This window comes from Peromyscus maniculatus, chromosome 8 (genome assembly GCF_049852395.1).
Source record: "Peromyscus maniculatus bairdii isolate BWxNUB_F1_BW_parent chromosome 8, HU_Pman_BW_mat_3.1, whole genome shotgun sequence".
NCBI classification, from domain to species: Eukaryota; Metazoa; Chordata; class Mammalia; order Rodentia; family Cricetidae; genus Peromyscus; species Peromyscus maniculatus.
The window spans coordinates 3,680,010-3,699,008 of NC_134859.1; the positions used below are offsets into that span (position 1 = coordinate 3,680,010).

At 45.4% G+C, this 18,999-nt stretch overlaps 1 protein-coding gene across 7 annotated transcripts in view; it reads right to left on the reverse strand.

The window, feature by feature from the left end:
- The window catches only part of Snx29 (sorting nexin 29), a 474,149-nt gene that overhangs the window by 191,645 nt on the left and 263,505 nt on the right, over positions 1–18,999 (reverse strand). For all 7 annotated transcript variants that reach the window (XM_076577840.1, XM_076577839.1, XM_076577841.1 and 4 more), the window contains one exon: positions 11,720–11,826. In XM_076577840.1, coding sequence (XP_076433955.1) covers positions 11,720–11,826 — 107 coding nt within the window. Of the gene's footprint in view, positions 1–11,719; positions 11,827–18,999 lie in introns of those variants that run through there.

Genomic DNA, 18,999 nt, shown 5'->3' on the forward strand with positions numbered 1-18,999 from the left:
AAGGTGGGCCCATCCAGTATTCACAGAGCCCTGACCCCTCATCAGGCATACTCAACAGGACAGGACTGCAGCTTCTCAGCCTCTTCACCAAGACCAGACAATTCCTGCTACAGGCCCAGAAGGAGCTTCAGGAAGCCACTTCCTGCCTAAAGGGAGAGAGCAAACAAGGGCCCAAAATAGAGGAGAGCTGAGGAGCTGAAACCAGCCACTATAATTACAAGTATTTTTATCTACTGCCCAAAAAGGAATATTGGCTCATCTTCCAAGTGTGTCTCGATGGAAGTTCATCTGTTCATTCTCACATGCTCCAGACTCCCAGGTCAGAGACAGCCCCAGATATGAGGTCTCTACACAAGCAAAGCCATTCAGTACAGGAGCTGGGATGCACTGTGCAAACAGCAGGGTACCACACCATCCTCTGCTGAGCAATACCGCTCTGTGAAGCCAGAACCCAGGCACCCAGCTGATGCAGAAGAGGGTTCAGGAAAACCCATGCTCTAGAGCAGGCACAGAAGTGAACCCTGGGAACATAGGCAGGTGATTCATCCACTCCTGGCCTCAGTCTCTCTGTAACGATGCAGTGAGCATTAGACAATCCGCACACTACATCAGCACAAGGCCTAGAAACAGAAGGAGCCTTCACTGGTGCAAAGCACTAATACAGCAGTGTTCAACAACCGTCACCTGAATGTAACACACACACACACACACACACACACACACACACACACACACACACATATACACATACACACACACACACACATATATACACACACACACACACACACACACATATACACATACACACACACACATACACACACACACACACACACACACACACACACACACTCCTCAGAAAACACTTCTGGACAAGTTTCAGCCTCTTTTAAGTCCTTTAATGTTAATTTGGGCTGCCCCAGTCACAATGAATTTTGGAGCTAATTCTCCAGAATCAACCACCCAGGTTCAGAGGGAATGAGGAGAGGTAGAGGCAAGAAAAAGACTGATGAATAAGCATTCAGACTAAACTAAATGTAAGAGATCTACCCACTGATCACATGTGTGAACCTTATTTGATTCTTACTCAAATGTTGCTTTGAACTGGAAATGAGAACACTCATTTATTTAACAAGATTAAGGAATTGCTGTTAACTATGAAATTATAGATTTTTTTCTCTTATTTCCTTTGAAACAAGATCCTTTTATTTCAAATATATTCCACATGTTTATGAAACTTAAAAAAAATGTTTATGAGACTGACAAGGGCCTAGGGAGACAGCTCCGTCAGGAATGTGCTCGCCATGCCAGCATGAGGACCTGGTTCTAGTCTATCCCTAGCAGCCAGGTAAGAAGCCAACTGAGGTGGCTTGATGTTGTGACCCCAGTGCTGGGGAGGTGGAGCTTGCTGGCCAGCCAGGCTTGTTCATTCACTGAGCTCCAGGATGAGAGAAAGAGCCTGTCTCAAAATAAAACAGAGAGATGTAGAGAAAGAAACTGATGTTGACCTCTGGCCTATACATGTGTACATACAAATGTGTGCGCACAGACACACAGAGCTCCGTATAGAACACAGCTACTTTCTCTGTCTTCAAGGACCTTCCCTGGGGAACTTAGTCATTCCCAAACAAGACCACAGTGGAGGCCTGGAGAGTCCACACTGGGGAAACCTACAGGCTTTGGTCATGGCCTTGTGTCCCAACCACTCAGTCTCCAAGGGCCAGGGTAAGTGGGCTGCTAGCTAACATGTCAGTCCGCTCTGTGTGGGTGTGGCCAGTTACATGCACTAACTGTTGACTGATTTTCTAAATTGCAGGGTCCTTGTTGTTTACTGTATGAGTGTTGTTGGTCCCTGAATTTTTGTTTATGGGTGAAATAAATCATGTGTTAATGACAATTCTTCCAATCATAATGGCAGAGTTACCGTTAACGGTAAAGCCAGCTTAGGTATCCAACTGGAGCCAGAGCACACACCTCCATGACTACCCACTGCAGAAAAATGGGCATGAATATCACTTTAGGAAACTGCAGAAGTTCCCAAAACAGCTGGGACCTCAGGCAATGATGCCAACATTTGCTTCACAAATTGGCACTGACAGGTTCTGACGCTTTCCAAGTAGCCAGCAGTCATACGAGAGAGGCGTGGGCTTCTAAATAAAATACGAGATTCAGTGCAAGGACTCAGGAGAAAGAGCTCCAAGATCAGCATTAACCTGATGCTCCAAGTGAAAAGCATGATGGGAAGACTGTTTATTTTCAAGTCGTGTGATGCTGAGGGGGTGAGACCAGGTTCTCACATTATGTAAAAGGGAAAAAGTTTGTGTATGCAGCAGTTCAAGACACACAAGAGGTGCCAAAAGCTGGGGTGTAAGCTGCCAGTCAAGGCAGACCCAGTCAGCAGGCACAGGAAAGGAGCTGAGCATGGGTGACAGTGAGCAGAAAGGCCACAAAAGGACATGGCATCTAGTGATCTTATGCATAAGCAAAGTCTCTTACAAGTTGGGGCACTGGTAGGAGATGAGAGAAATAGATTCTGTTGGGACAGAAGGAATGGGTTGGGTTGTTTGTGGTGATGGTGACGTGTGTGTGTGCGTGTGTGTGTCTGTGTGTGTGTGTGTATGTGTGTGTATACATGTGTACATGAGTACGTGCTCCTATGTCTGCATGTGTGAGTGCATCTACATGTGTGCACACATATGGGGAGGCCAGAGGTCAACCTTAGGCATCATTCCTCAGGAGCCAACCACCTTGCCTTTTGAGACCAGGTCCCTCACTGGCCTGGTTAAGTTGTGGTGGCTGGCCAGGGGATCCTCCTGTCTCATCCTCCAGCACTGGGATTATAAGAGCATAATTATCTTGTTTTAATCTGGGTCTTGGGTTTGAACTCGGGCCCTCATACTATCATAAAAAAACACTTTACCAACTGTGCTGTCTCCTCAACCTCCTCGACAACCCATGCTGGCCTCATGCTCATGCTCCTCCTGCTTCAGCCTCCCAGGTGCTGGGGTCACAAGTGTGCAACACCACCCCCAGATAAGACAAGACTCGAAATCTAAGAAAGGAGAACTGGCCATCGGCGATGGGGACGTGGAGAGTGGTCAGGTGAGGAGCTGCCGCCACCAGAGCAGTGCTGCAGCTCAGGAGCGTCTGGTCCTCCGGGCTGAGATGTGCTGGGGAGCCAACACTCACTGCTGCTGGCTGCTGAACTGAAGACTGCACTGGGGCAGAGTGCTTAGAATTCCACCAAGACAGCAGCCACAACACCAGGGAAAGACACAAGGAGCAGGTTCTGCTGGATCCCCAGAGTAGCCTGAACCTGAGGCTTAGAGAGGCCCAACAGAACGTGGAAAACTGGAACTCCTCTGATGTGGCATCAGGTGACCTCTAAGCCACCAGACTCCAAAGCCAATGGCAGAAAGAAGGAGCAAAGTCCGGATGCTGTCCACATCTTACATTTCCTGGAGGCCAAGGCCAGAATGGACCAAGCGACTCTCAGGAGATCAGGGGGAACCATAGAATTACACTTGAAAGAGAGAAAAGTAAGAGTCTTAGATGTGTCTTGGATGTATCTAACATCTTTGAACTTCAAAACCTCTGGTGAGAACAAATCTACGTCTCAGATCTTCAAGAGCAAGGGGAGGGTTTACAAAGAAAATCTGAGCATCATCTCTGGCGTCCCAAAGGAGGAGGGAGGAGCTATGTAAAACAGCTGCGGTGAGTGCCAACCTCTGCTGAGCCGCCTTCAAAGACTTGCTCCAGACAGTCCTGAATCTGTCTCTGCCCTGCAGCTTCCCCAGGATCACAAGGGTGGCCCCCTGGACAGGCACCGCCTTCTTTATCTGTAAAAGCTTTGCTGGTCTTGGGGTAATGAATGGCCTGCTCTCTCCATGGCTAAGCCACTTTGCAGTCAAGAAAACAGAGGACTCAATCTAGAGAAGTAAAAGCCACTGAAGGATGATCTAGGCCTCAGCCCATCTTTGCCATCACCAGCTCTATCAGAGAGGCTCAGGGGCACAGGCTGAGTGCTGAGAAGGTGCTCCCAACCTGTGGGACAGCCTGCTGCTCTGGGTCCTCCCCAGACTAAGCGTAGCTTCCTCCAACCCTAAGCACCAAAACTACCTCCTCTACGGAGCTCGTCTTTCCTCCTGGAATCCTCTTTTCTTTCTTTTTACTTTTTACTTTTGTCATGTTGGGAATTGAATCTGGGGCTTCAACCACACCAGGCAAGTACTCTCCCCTGAAGACATCTAATACTTGCCATCAGAATCCATATTTCTAATCTGGGTTCCAGGACCCAGATATCAATATCCTACAAGTACTCAATATCCTACAAGTACTTCACAAGGTACCTGAGTCCACTCAGTAGATGCTGTTGGAAGCTGCATTTATGGAACACCAAATGTATGCTGAAGCTGTGGTAGGCAACAAATATATGCCAGAGAGGCTCTGTCCACATTAACCCTTAGGAGCCCCCAGCCCAAGCCACTCCAGGTCACCAGAGAAGCATATAACGACATGAAATATATGTGAGACATAGCATTGCCTTCTAGAGCGATGCCCTCCTCTAGGCATTGTGAGGCCAAAACAGGAAAAATACACCTTGCGGGTTAATGGTCTGTTTGCAGTTAGACAGTTATGAATCAGTTCCTGTTTGTCCTGTGTTAGGTCCTTGCAAGTTAAGGTTTCTCTTTATAATTAAGAATAAATTCCTATTTCTTAGATCTGATGTAAACTGCAAAACATGTTTTTCAACCTACACTAAGCTTGCAACCCCAACCACATGATGTATATCCTTACCCTTGTTCCTTTCCTTTCATTCTATCTTTCTAGCAATGAGTGACAGCCAACTCTCTTGCCCCTGTAAACACCTTATCTCTCCTATAAAAAGGACCTCAAGAGGTTGGCAGAGGTTGCTCTCTCAAATCCTGACTCAGGGTGAGACAGCGGGCTGGCCAGTCCCATGTGTTCCCCTGCTTTAATTGGACAACTGTGGATTTGGTCTTTTCTCCTTGGGATCTTCACATCTAACATAACATCCCCAACACTAGTGCTGCACGGATCTGTTAGCTGCTGCTGCTGCTGCTGCTGCTGCTGCTTGTCCTGCAGTATGTCTACCCCTCTCCTCCCTATTTCACTCTCTAGACCAGTGGCTGTCCCTTCTCTTCTGTCACATGAACCCTTTCTTTTCCATCAGCAAGCTCAGCTCCCAGGGCACAGGAAGAGGTAATGGGTTTGTGACATGGTGCTCTGCTTCTTCCTTGTGGAGAAATCTAGCAAATCGATTAACTTTGAAAAGTGGTGATCAGTAGCCAGAGAGCACTGAGCCTTCCTCAAGCAACTCTCTGGAGGCCACAGGTCATGGGCACGAAGTCTCTGCCTACCGCCTGGAACTACAGGACACACTGGAGAGTCGGCAGCAGTCACATTACCCATGTGTTCCCCTGGCAGATCACCCTACAGTTGCCACAGCCCTCCCTTTCTTCTTCGTGTATCACTTTCCTGTGACGAAATACCTGGAAAGGGCAACGTAAGGAGGGAAGGTTTCATTTGGGCTCGAAGCTCACAGACACAGCCCATCATAACAGGGAAGCCATACAGGAGCCCGAGCTGAGACTGCACACGTGTGGCAGAAAGCAGAGAGATGATCGCTGGTGTTCAGTTTGCTTCCTCCTTACTCAGTCCTGGCCATGGAAGGGTACTGCCATATTTAGCATGGGTCTTCCCACCTACCACAGTTAAACTAATCTAGATAGCTCCTTGTGGACATGCACAGAGATTTGTCTCCTAGGTGATTTTAGATCCTGTTAACAAACTATTAATTATCACATTTGGTTTCTGAAGAACAAATCACTGGGTTTCAGAAACAATCTGGACTGAGTTTAGGTTAGTGTTGGGGTTGGATTGCTTTTCAGTGCTGTGGGGAGCCAGGAGCTCAGGCATGCTAGATGAGCCACACCCCAGCCCTGAAACACTCAGTCTTCAGCACAGATGGCTTCATGGTGCTCACTGGGACTCAAAGGGGCCCAGATGCTGGATTCTTGGCCACCAAGAACAAATGTGTGGTATGCATGTGTAAATGTGGACCAACTGTGTGCTTCAAAAGACAGACACAAAGAGAGCACGCTCCAGAGTTCCCTTCACTCTGGGCTGAATGGCAATGTTTGGGATCCTCCAAGCAGTCACAGTATTGAAAGAATACATTTCTCCCTCTTGGCCCTGCTAAGAAGGGAAGTTGGACAGCTGCCCAAGTTCCCCACCTCCCACTGCACTGGCTCCCTACTCTACTTCATGAGTATTTATCCCTCTCTGGGTAAACACAGACACTATACAGTAACAGGGAACATGGCAAATAGCCTTTGAACGGCTCCATTCACGTGAACACAAGGTTAGCAGAGTAACTAATGCTACCACAGCTACAAGAGAGGACAGGAGTCTCCCCCTTCCTAATCAGAGAAGGAAAAGCCATTTGGAGAGAAAAATGCCACTTGAGGGCCTGGGAAAATGGCTCAATCTGCAAACTGCTTGTCACACAAGCCTGCGGGCTTCAGTTTGATCCCTAGAACTCTCATAAAAAGAGGTGTGGTAGAGCACACTCAGTGCTGAGGAAGCAGAGACGGGGAATCCCTGGGGCTCACTGCTCAGCCAGCTCCACCAATCTGTGATCCACAGGCCAGTGAGAGACCCTGCCTCAAAAAAACAAAGCAGAGTTCCTAGCAAGCATCTGGGGTTGTTCTTTTACCTCCAGATGCACATTAGCAAAACACATATTCACACACTCGCACATCGGAAGGAAGGAAGGAAGGAAGGAAGGAAGGAAGGAAGGAAGGAAGGAAGGAAGGAAGGAAGGAAGGAAGGAAGGAAGGAAGGACCACTCAAGGACATTTTTACTTCTACCCCACGTGAATCTCAGTTCACTAACCAGAACCCAAAACTCTCTTGTTCCAGGTAAGGAAACAACAAAGGGAAGTGGGGAGCTTAGTCTGGCAAGAGAAATCTTTAACCCTGCATCACCAGTGCTGACTTTCTCATGGCTGCCAAGAACACAAGACAAGGGGATCCGACAGCAACTTCCTCCATGACCTGAGCTCTGCACACATAGCTAAGGTTGGTATGGAGAGATGGGAGACTATAACGTGGTTACAGTAGGTGGTGACTCAGCCTTCTACACCTACAGTGAATAGTCCTCTAACCCACCTGCCTCTCCAGACACAGTGCCACCTACCTCTCTCTTGTCCACCTGTTCCTCCAACCTGCCTTCTTCCCTGCACAGGGCCTTTACCTTTGCTGTTGCTTCTGCACAAAGTGGGTAATAGTAAACCCCCAACGACAGAACTCACAGTGAGCTAATGGTGCTTTCTTGGTCTTCTCAATGCCAACCTTGCACCTGGAGGAAGCTACACAGCATGGCTGCCACCAGATATCATAGTTTGAATATCATACAGCCTCCCCCACAAGACTCGTGTGCTAAATACTTGGGTAGCCAGTCAGCTAGTGGTAATGCTGTGGGAGGCTATAAAACTCTAAGATGGAGCTGGGCAGTGGTGGCACATGCTTTAATCCCAGTACTCAGGAGGCAGAGCCAGGTAGATCTCTGTGAGTCCCAGGCCAGCCTGGTCTACAGAGCGAGATCCAGAACAGGCACCAAAACTACACAGAGAAACCCTGTCTCAAAAACCTCTAAGGTGGAACCTAGCTGGAGAAGGTACATAATGGCCCTATTTTGGTTCTGGTTAAAATGCGACTAGAGTTGAGGTCATAGCCTCTTGAAAATTATTAGAGTCCAGCCCTAATTATCTCCTTCCCAGGAGCCCAGAAGAGACACTACTAATGGCAGTGAGGGTAACATGCAGGAAAATCATCTACGTACACCAGGTTCTTTTGTTCATCCACTTTATTTCTCTAAGACAAAATTCTATCTACACAGCTTTAGTTTTGTTCTCACACTCAGCTCCTCTCTTTCCTTTTCGTCCTGTCCTCTCATAGCCCTAAGTTCTTCTGCTTTCCATCTCATCTTCGTCCTCAGTTCCTCCCTTTCCTACTCTCCTAACCTGACCTGATCCACCTACTATCTGCAAAAACTCTGCCTTGTTCTTTCCTCTCTGGCCATTCTGCCATGCTACTCAATCTTCCTTCACCTGGTATGCAAAAAACCCTTTTGTTCTTAGTCAGTTGCTCTGGAATGCCATTTGGCCTGTGAGGGGAAGGAGGGTCTGAGCTTCATTTGCACAAGAAACAAAGCTATGCATCTACACATCCACCTGTCTCCTTGGTCTAGGAGACAAGGGTATTACCTTAGTTCAGATCAGCAGTGCGCCTGAGAAGCTTATTCTGTTTGCTGTTATGGCCTAGGAGTTATAAGCGCACAAGAAATTGATAGCAGGAAACAGCTGATACATTAAAAGCCGAATAACATAAAATATTCCTTGAGACTTGGCTTCCTTCAGAAGGACTCCTTGATCTATCCAGTTATAGCTTTACCATAAACAGCTGAATCTTGTTTCATATTCTTGCAGCCTGCAAAAACAACCTGTTCCCACAAGGAGTCAAGTTCAACCACCCATCCTTGATATATGAATTAAAACAAATTAATAGTGAAAACCAGAAAAGGGAGATTTATTTAATGTAGCCACACTGGGATGGGTGACAAAAATGTCCAGTGACCTCTCCTCATGTCCTTCATCAGGGTCCTAAAGTAAGGTTAAGGTTTGAGGAGAATGTGAGCACTGTGCACAGCTGAACAGCTCCCAGTCAAGGAGTGGCCCTGCCCAACACTGTCTGGACGCTCCAGCAAGGCGGGCTGGTAAGGTCTCAGCACTGTGCAAACCTCTTGCTGGAAGACAAGTCCCTCCTATGGATGGCACCAGGCTTTCTTTTTTCCCAGCATTCGAATCCTGGGGAATTCCAGTTTCTGGAAGTCTATTGTTTCAATAGTCTGATAGAAAAATGACGGACATGAGTGTCTGTCCAAAAGTAACCTCACTCTTGCCAGGCCAGTTAGAAAAGCTCTCCAGTTGGTAGAGATGTGAGGAGTCTCAGCTACTCCATCATGCTTTCCCACCATGCTGAACCCTGAGCTAAAATAAATTCTCTTCTCTTCAATGCTTCCTTCAGCTGCTTTATCACAGTAACAAAAAAGCAACTGGTGTACCAGTGGTCAGTGGGTGCCAGGAGGACATCGTCTAACCAGCCCCAACACGAGGTCTTCCCAAAGCCCATCCACTTTCACACTGATCACCCCACTCATTCTGATAACCTTTTCCCCTGGCTTATGGACTCTTCTTTCATTGACTAAATTAACACAGCCTTGTCCTGGGAGAATTTAAAAATAGGTTTCCTCAAAGCTTGCTTATCACTTGCCAATAAAAAGTTCTTGACACAGGCAGGATACCGCTTCTGCCCTCAGGGACTTGGTATCCACTGAAAGACACCTGTGATGGCTATTTTTGGTTTTCAACTTGACCAAACCTGGAACTAACCAAAACCCAAGTGGCTAGGTACATCAAAGGGATTTTTCTTAATTAAATCATCTAAAATGTAAAGACCACCTTTAATCCAGATCATCTGAGGCAGAAGACCCACCTTTGATCTAGGCCACAGCTCTGGTGGAAGCCCATGTAAAGACATGGAAAAAGGAGCCTCTTGCTCTTACTCTCACGGCCAAGTCCATTCCTTCCCTGGCTTTAGAGCCTTCTTCTTCAGGATTCCAGTGTCTATGGAAGACCAGCTGAGACATCCAGCCTCATGGACTGAACAACTACTGAATTAATGGACTTCCTATTGGTAGACAGGTTTTGTCTAGTTGGACCACAGCCTGTAAGCCACTCCAGTAAGTCCCACTTAGACAGACAGATGATAGATTCATTCTATCAGGTCTGTTCCTCTAGAGAACTCTGACTAATAAACACCCATACAGGTCATCACACCCGGCAGGTGGGAACTGTTTCCACCACACCCCAGTATTCAGGCCCTGCTACCACACAACACTGTTCATGACCCACTAAGAAAAGCGTTTGGAGAGCACTGCTGGCCCTGGTTTCTGATCCTTCCTTATCAGCCTGTCTAGTCAAACTGCAGCTTGCCTTCCCCTAAACTCACCCGAGTTAGAACAAGTTGTTTGTACCATCACTGCTCTTAACTTACTTAGGAACCAAATTTAAAAAGCACAAAGAAAATGGTGGCTTGGAGCTAAAGGTGTGGCTCAGTGGCCGAGCCATGCTGCTCTCCTGACTTCCATGCTATAGCATGCATACCTAACCCCCCTTTACACACACATGCACACACATGTACAAATAAACATAAAAAATTAAATGACTCTTGATTAATGTTATACACACAGAGACACAAACACAACCATACACACACGTACATACAAATAAACATAAAAATTAACTGACTTGATAAATGTTACATACACACATGCATACAGAAATAAACACAAAAAATTAAACAAGTCTTGATAAATGTTACGCACACAGACACATACGCACATACAAATAAACATAAAAAAATCAAACAGCTCTTAATGTTATTATTACCTATGTTACTTACAAGATGGATATTCTAATATTAAACCATCATTAGATGCTAACTTTTCTTTGAAGTCAAGGATTGACCCTAGAGCCTGGCATATACTATGTTTACACTCTCTCACAGAGCTATACCCAACTTTTATAACTGTGAAACAGGGTTTCACTAAGTTGCCCAGATTGACTTTGGATTTGGTCCCTCCTGCCTGGACCTCCTGAGTCACCAGGACTCTAGGTACGTGCTTCTGTGAGCACTGTTCTAAGACACGACTGGATTCCACCTAACAGCTCTCTAGAATGCATCTGTATGTGTGCTTCAGTGGCACACAGGCATGCTTTCCTTTGCATGTTATCCTTGTCACACACTTGAACCAAGACGCAGGTAAGAGCAAACTCTTCAAGGTAACAGCTAGCAGAGGCTCTCTGTGGAGTCCTCAGACAGCCGGCCACCTCCTTAGAAGCCATTCTTCTTACTACAGTCACATCTTTCTTCAACTGTCTCTGGTCCCTTCTGGCAGTCAGCTCATCTTCCACTAAATATGAACGACATCTGACAACATTTACCAGCACGAGGTTGTATGTAGATTTGCTCCTCTCTGAATCTTGTACATCTGAGATTAGAGTCTTGTGTGTGTATACACACATGTGTGCTAATTTTGTGTCCATGTGTGTGGAAGTCCAAGGACATGGATGACACCTTCAGAAATGACATACACCTGTTGAGACAGGTTCTCTTGGCCTGGAGCTTATCAACTAGGCTAGCCTGGTCCTCTTGTCCCTGCCTCTACAGTACTCAGATTATAAGAGTGAGTCACCACACCCAGCTTTTTTTTTAAACATGAGTTCCAGGACGCAGCCCCAGGTCTTCAGGCTCGCACAGCTCTCTGACTGGACCTTCCCTGCAGCCCTGAGGTCGTTCACTTTTAGTGTTACATACTCACACTTCTGCGCCTATTTTCTTGCCACAGGTGCCAAGTGTTTTAGCTAAGTAATGCTTTTCAAAGAACCGACTTTGCCTTCTGCATCCAGTGCTCTGAGTTTATCTTTTTGTGTTTCATCTTTCTGTATCTTGTGCTGGCTAGTTGCATCAGCAGGCAGGCCCTCAGCTCAATCATACCAGAGCAGCCAACATTGGGGACAACCACAGCATCAGGAATTGGGGACATGGGACCCACCTGGGCCAGCCTTACCTCAATGAGCTTCCTCTCATAGGAGCTCGCCAGCTCCTCAGCAACTTCCCCAGGCTTCTGTTCAGGGACTGTAACTTCTCCATCAACGTTCCAAAGACTGGGTACAACTTTAAGAAAAGAAAGACACTCAGGTAAGTGTCTTAACGTGCATCAAGAATTACTCTCTCATTTTAATGCATGTGTTTATTTACTATTTATGAACATGTGTGTGTGTGTGTGTGTGTGTGTGTATGCACAATTTCTCCAGTGAGAAAAAAAATCACAATTAGTAATTACTTCATCACTACACCCTTACGCAGTACAACAAAGCAAGGGAATATTAAACAGTCTCCTGAAGGTGTAAGGGTTACTGGAGTTCTGCACAGGAGTTTGAAGAGTAGCCTCGTCAGCCCTGAAAGCCGTGGGGAAAGTAGGAACATCTCAGCAGTATACAAGCTCATGTGTACATCTTTTGTATTGGCCAAACTTATTCTGGGAGGTGGCACCTGTCTACAGTTTGCTATGAACAGTACTGGGTGTTAGGTCCCAGGTTGTGGTGTTTGAATGAGAATGCCCCCATAGGCTCATATGTTTGAATACTTGGTCCCCTGTTGCTATGACTGTTTGGGAAGGATTAAAAGGTGTGGCCTGTTTCAGGAGGTGTGTCATTAGGGATGGGCTTTGAGGTCTCAAAAGGCTCAAGCCATTCCCAGTGTGTTCTCTGCTTCCTGACTGCAGATCCTGGTGTGATCTGCTCTGCTCTGCCATCTTGGACTCTTATCTCTCTGAAACCATAAACCAATTAAATGCTGTCTAAGGTGCTTTAGTCAAGGTGTTTTAGCACAGCAAGAGAAAAGCAACTAATAGAGAAGTAGAAACCAGAACCATATGTAAAGGCTCCTTAGAGCAGTGGTTCTCAACCTTTCTAATGTTGCGACCCTTTAACAAAGATCCTCATGTTGTGGACACCCCCCAATCATAACATTAACATTATTTTGTTGTTGCTTCATAACTGTAATTGCTACTGTTATAAACCATAATATAAATATCTAATAATCAGGATATCTGATATGCAACCTCTATGAAAGGTTGAGAACCACTGCCTTAGAAGGACATCAAACAGTCTTGGGAAAGTCTCTGAAATCATTGCATCAAATCATTGCAGGACCATGCAATGGGATACTGGCCCCCAGGTCATTATGCACAAGGCATGGTCACCCATGAGTGCCTATTTTACACTGAAGACCAAATAAAAACTGAGAATGAGCCAGGAGCTCCAAAGACACTAAAAGAACAAGACCAAACTAGGGGTGCAGCACTGGACGAAGAAGCAGCCCAGGACACGCTTTACAAATGTAGACCAGGCTCTGCTTCCAGCAGATGCTAAGAAGTACAAGCCCTGAAAGCCTATTAACCATAATGGGATTACACTAGGTCAAAAGAAAGGCCTAAGGCAGCCCCAGGTGACAGGGAGTGGCCTCCAGGACTGCAAGCACCAGGACCCTTCAAGCTTCACATAACCTACTGGCTACTGGAGAGCCAGCCTCCAGCAGTGCAAGGTATGCAAAAATAATCCACAAATGCAGCCAGGGATAGACTTTTCTACCTGAGGGGTAAATAAGGAAACACACTTTCTGATGGTAACTTTTTCTTTTACTTCATCTTAAAACATCCTCTCTCTGAAAATCTCTCTGTCTCCACACAGCCATGTTTTCCACACATTTCTTCTACACAGCAATACATCTTCACGTGACCCCTGGCTGAGTTTCGGGCAGCCCAATAACCAAGTGGCCATCAACCATAGCTGGGTGGCCTATGGGAGAAATGAGGCCTTTGGTGACAGTGAAACATCCTGTGTTCTGAAACTTTAAGATGATTTTAGCGCCTGCAGGGAGTGACCAGTAACACCTAACACTTGAGGTTCTTGAAGAAAACTTAAAGATTCCAGTAAAAGATGATTCAAGGAGCATGTTAAATTCATTTCCTTTAAAATCCCATTAAAATATAAATTGTTTTTGTTCGAAAGAAAATAGAAAGTTGTAGAGGAAATGAAACAACAAAAATTGTAGTAGCTGAGAATCAGACAAGTAAAGAAATTAGTTGATTTCAGCTCTGGATAGTAACTGACTTGAACAGAGTGACTCGTGAAAGACTGCACACTGCCAGCGAGACACAGACTGGCCTGAGAGGCAAACAGGGGTGAAATCTGCCAAGGGTAAGAAGATCTGGGCGAGCTGCAGTCAGAACTGGTCTGCTCCATGGAGCAGCTAACTGTAGAGCTGGGCAGAGTCCAAAGTTAGGATGCCTTCCTGAAAACAGGGAGGTGAAGTCAATCCACAATGACCTTGTGAGATGTCCCAGTCTCCTCTCCCCGACTCTACTTGCTCCCTGAACAGTAGAGACCTGTCACACATCTCCCAAGCAAGGTGACAGAATAGGTCCTCCTGGGAATCCATAAAGCTCAAGAGGAAAACCCGAGGAGACTCTGGCGGGGCTGTCACTAAGAATGGTACAGCCAGGGAGCCCTGCCAAAAAGCAAAAACTAAATAAATATTCACAATGCTTCTACCAGCTTTCTAGTATCCTGCCCAACCCCAAAGAGGCAGCCAGACATTGACTTGCCTTGAAACAAGCACCTAGGACAAAGAAACGTGTGACTTGTAGAGAAAAAAAGCCTCACTCCAGGAACTTCCCAGCCAAATAACCAACATCCCCAGGGACAAAGAGAAGGCTCACATGAAACAAGAAGAGAGCGATGTCCACAAAAGGCAAAAAAGTTCTTTTCAAAGGAGACCATGATAGCAAGAAAAGAACACTGCCCACAAGGGGAAGAGGTGGGAACGTTTCCAAAAACAGAGGCAAAGACCTCAAGATGAAAATGGAAGCACAGAACTGCTAAGAAGAAAGAAAGGAGAAGCTAACAGAAAATAGGAATTCAAAGGCCTAATTCAGCAATTTATCAGATACAACTATCAAAACTGAAGAGCAAAGGGCACCCACCACAATGGAGGGAAAGAGAACACCTCGGGACCAGGAAGAAGAGGAAAATGGGGCAGGCCTCTGGAGAGGACAGAGGGTTTCCAGGACAGGAAACCAGAAACTGAAAAGGCTTCATGAAAGCCACATGGCAGACTAGCAAACAACGCAGGACACCTTCAACACGCTCAGGGAAATCAGCTCTGTCCTGGAGTGTGTCCTGTTAGGCTTCTGCCGCTCCTCCGGCTGCATGACCGCACATGTGCAGTTCAGTAGCTAAGTAAGGGGTCTTATGTCTTACATCATCAGTGCACTGCATGATGGCACAAATGCGCACAACATGGTCACACAATCTGCGCATGCATGGCGTAGTTCCATAAGCCCACCTGCACATGTGCACGGGAATCCTTAAAAAGCCAGACACAGACTCCTCCTCTCTCCTCTCTCTCCTCTCTCCACTATCTCTCTCTCCCTCTTTCTTCACGTGTGTCTCCCTGAGTCCTGGTTACTCTCTTCTGTCCCTCTTCCTCCTCCTAATAAAGCTCTGATACTGGGTTTTGTCATGGCTCATGACCAGAGCCACATATTATTTAAATCCAACAAATACCAAGCAAATCATATGAGACACACAACTCACAAAGACTTACTCCCACTTAAGGAAGAAAAATCTAGGAAGAATAAAACAGACAAGCTAAGATACAAGGAACCTTAAAAAAAAAAAAAGTGAGTCAGAGAACCGCTTATAAAAATCTGAACAGCAGAAACTATCCATGAATACCAAGTAATGAACAGATAAGCAGAGCGGCTCTTCAGATGGAGGAATATTACTCAGCCAAGAAAAAGTAGAGGCTAGTTCATGCTGTTTTGGAAACTTTTGAGGTCCTGCCTCTTAGTGTCCTTTCCAGGTGCCCAGAAGAGACGCTACTAATGGTGGGAATACTCTTCGGGAAATGAATCTAAGTACACCATGCTCTTATGTCTGTCCACTTTATTCCTCTAAGACAAAATTCTATCTACACAGCTTCAGTTCTGTCCTCACACTCAGCTCCTCTCTGTCCCTTCCCTTCCTGTCCTCTCATAGTCCTGGTTCTAACTAAGCTCTTTTGCTCTCCACCTCATCTTCGTCCTCTGATCCTCCATCCATTACATTCTTTACTCTCTTACCTTCCTCCAGCCAACTCATTTCACCTACAATCTGCAAAAACTCTGCCTTGCCTCTTCCTGGTTGGGTAGGGCAACTCTGCTCAGGGCTAGGAATTCTGCCTCAATCCTTCACTGCACCTGGTATGCAAAAAAAAACCCTTTTTTTTCTGAGTCAAATGCTCTGAATGTCAGTTGGCCTGTGAGAGGAAGGAGGGTCTGAACTTCATTTGCACAAGAAACAAAGTTATACACCTAGCTGTCCCCTAGGCAGTGTCTCCAGAAGGGTGTTTACCTTAAGTCAGGAGACTGTTTGCCTTTATGGCCTAGAATGCTTGAGAAGTATTTCAGATAAATACATTGTTAGGAGTTCTTGGAAGCATACATAGCATACAAGAAAATCATTGCAGGAACCAGCTACTATATATACAAAAGCTAAAATATCACCAAGACTCTTTAAGCCATGGCTTGACCTTCAGAAAAGTCTTTGACCTTGCCAAGTAGTAGCTTTCATGATAGTAGCTATATTCCATTACATCTTCCTGCAGCCAGCAGCAATACTGCAACATGAAGAAACCTTGAAAGCACTCTACTAGGTGAAAGATGACAGACAACGAGCCCATTCACATGAACTTTCCATAGACACAGTCAAGCAGGAGCTGGGAAAGGAAGCATGACTGCTAAGGGGTATGCAGTTTGATCTAGAAGGGGATGAGCATGTTCTAGAATCAGTACTGATGGGTTTACAACTCAGTGAATTACAGAGAAGCAAAAGAACTGTGCATAATGAAAGGATTGTACAGAATATAAACTCAGTCTCAAAATCAATATCCAAGAATGGTGGTACATGCTGCAATCCAAGCACTCCAGAGTCTGAAGCAGCAGAATGCTGCATTGCAAGCAAGCTTGGGTTACCTAGACTTCAGGGGAAGAGAGGGGAGGAGAAGGTGGTGGTGGTGGTGGTGGTGGTGGAGGTGGTGGTGGTGGTGGTGGTGGTAGTGGTTGGTGGTGGAGGTGGTGGAGGTGGAAGAGGTAGAAGAGGTGGAGGTGGTGGTGGTTGGTGGTGGAGGTGGTGGAGGTGGAGGAGGTGGAGGAGGTGGAAGTGGAGGAGGTGGAGGTGGTGGTGGTGGTGGTGGTGGAGGTGGTGGTCGTGGTGGTGGTGATATTCCAAACTCTTACTTTAATTTTTTTAATTTATTTATTTTTAGTTTATCAGTGTTTTACCTATATGTATGTCTGTGTGAGGGTGTTGGATCCTGGAGTTACAGACAGTTGTGAGCTGCCATGTGGGTGCTGGGAATTGAACCCAGGTGCTGTGAAGGAGAGGGTGTGGAAAAAGAGAGGGCTCAGAGGGCAATATTCCATGCTGGGCAAAGGAGACATGGAAATAGTTTTTTTTCAAATTGGACTCCATGCTGTTTTTTTTTGTTTGTTTGTGGTGTGTCTGGTTTCTGGTTTCTGGTGCTTTTTTAAGAGAGAGAAAGAACATAAGTTGGGTGGGTAGGGAGGTGGGGGAGGATCTGAGAAGAGTTAGGGAAAGGGAAAGAATATAATTACAATATATTGTATAAAACTCTCAAAAAATAAAAAATTATTTTGATTAGCATGTATATGCACATGTGGGCACAGGCATGCAAGTGGGAGTGATGCACATGTATGTATGCACATGTGCACAGACATGCTCCTGTGAGTGGTGTCAGAGGACAATTTGGGAGAGTCAGTTCTCTCTCTCATCACCACATGGGTCCTGAGTATTGAACTCAGATCACCAGGCTTGGCAGCAGGCATTTTCTCCCATGAAGCTATCTCACTAGTCCAGGAATAGATTTTTAGACCTTCAAGGTCAGGGGCAGACTCTAAACAGCCATGAGGATTTCTCATAGACTCTAGTCAGGTTACTTTCTCCTGATGGTCTGGTTTAGCTCCTGCAGCTAAGCAAGCATATCAGACACTTTACTTTTTTGTGCAAAATAACATCAAAACTGAGTCCCAAGATGCCACACTTTTCTCATCAGCCCACAACCACTAACGTGGCACCTGAAACTAATCAACAACAGAGTCCTGTGGACATCAAAATTCCACTGAAGGTAAGAAGACCCCACACAGCAACCTTCACAGAACAGACAACTGAGCTACACGGTGCCCGATGCATCTCTAAAGCATGAGGACTCATGTTTGCACAGTGAGAGAGACATGATTAGGTTAGATATCACTTACCCCCACGAGGCCTGTTATACATCCTGCTGAAAAGTAATGATACAACATCTGATTTGATTTGTTTATTGTCATGTCAAGATGACTTCATTAGCCTTTAGAGTGAGATAATATTTGAGTATTCAAAGAGGATACCACAAAGGAAGTCTGAGTAGTGTCTTCATCTGAGGGCCCAGCAAGTTACACTACCGTTATTCTCCCATCACCCAAAATAAACACAGATGTGGATAAGACCCATGAGGATTGAATTCTGAATTTCACAAAAAGTCTGTCAGATACTCTAAGCCTGCAGGCCAAAGATGAATGCCTCCAACATTACAGAGGAACTTGGGTAACTGTCCAGGCAGCTGTTTCTGTCATTTCTATAGTTTTAGAAGTTGCTTGTTCTGCACTTCCTGTTCACTCAGGTAATATTATACCTTTTGTGGGTCTCTGAAGGAGTTAAGGAATAGTTATAGTTTTACCGTTTTCCTTGTTACCAAATTCAGAAAAGAAACTTATATACAAGATGTAAAGCTTGTAAGGTTGAAAAACAAAAGCTTAAGTTGTTTATCTAAGAAAATGTCTTAAGGTCTAAAAACATATTTTTGGATGGTAATACAAGTTATGATAGAAAGTGGTTTAGGTATAAAACTTTGGACTCACTAAGATAGGATAAACAATATAGTACTTTTTCTGAATTTCCCAAATACAAATGTACTGGACATTGTAAATGTAATCCTTACTTGATAATTGTTCTTATTGCATATAGTTTTATGGTGTTAAGAGTTAAAACCTTTCCTTTTAATTTAGACAAAAAGGGAAAAATGTTGTGGAACATTGTTTATACTGTGAAGATGAGTCCTTGCCAAGGCACCTTCTGATTTGGTTTAATAAAGAGCTAAATGGCCAATAGCTAGGCAGGAAGAGAATAGGTAGAGAATGCCACATGGAAAAATGTAGATTAATATAAATGGGTTAATTTATGTTAT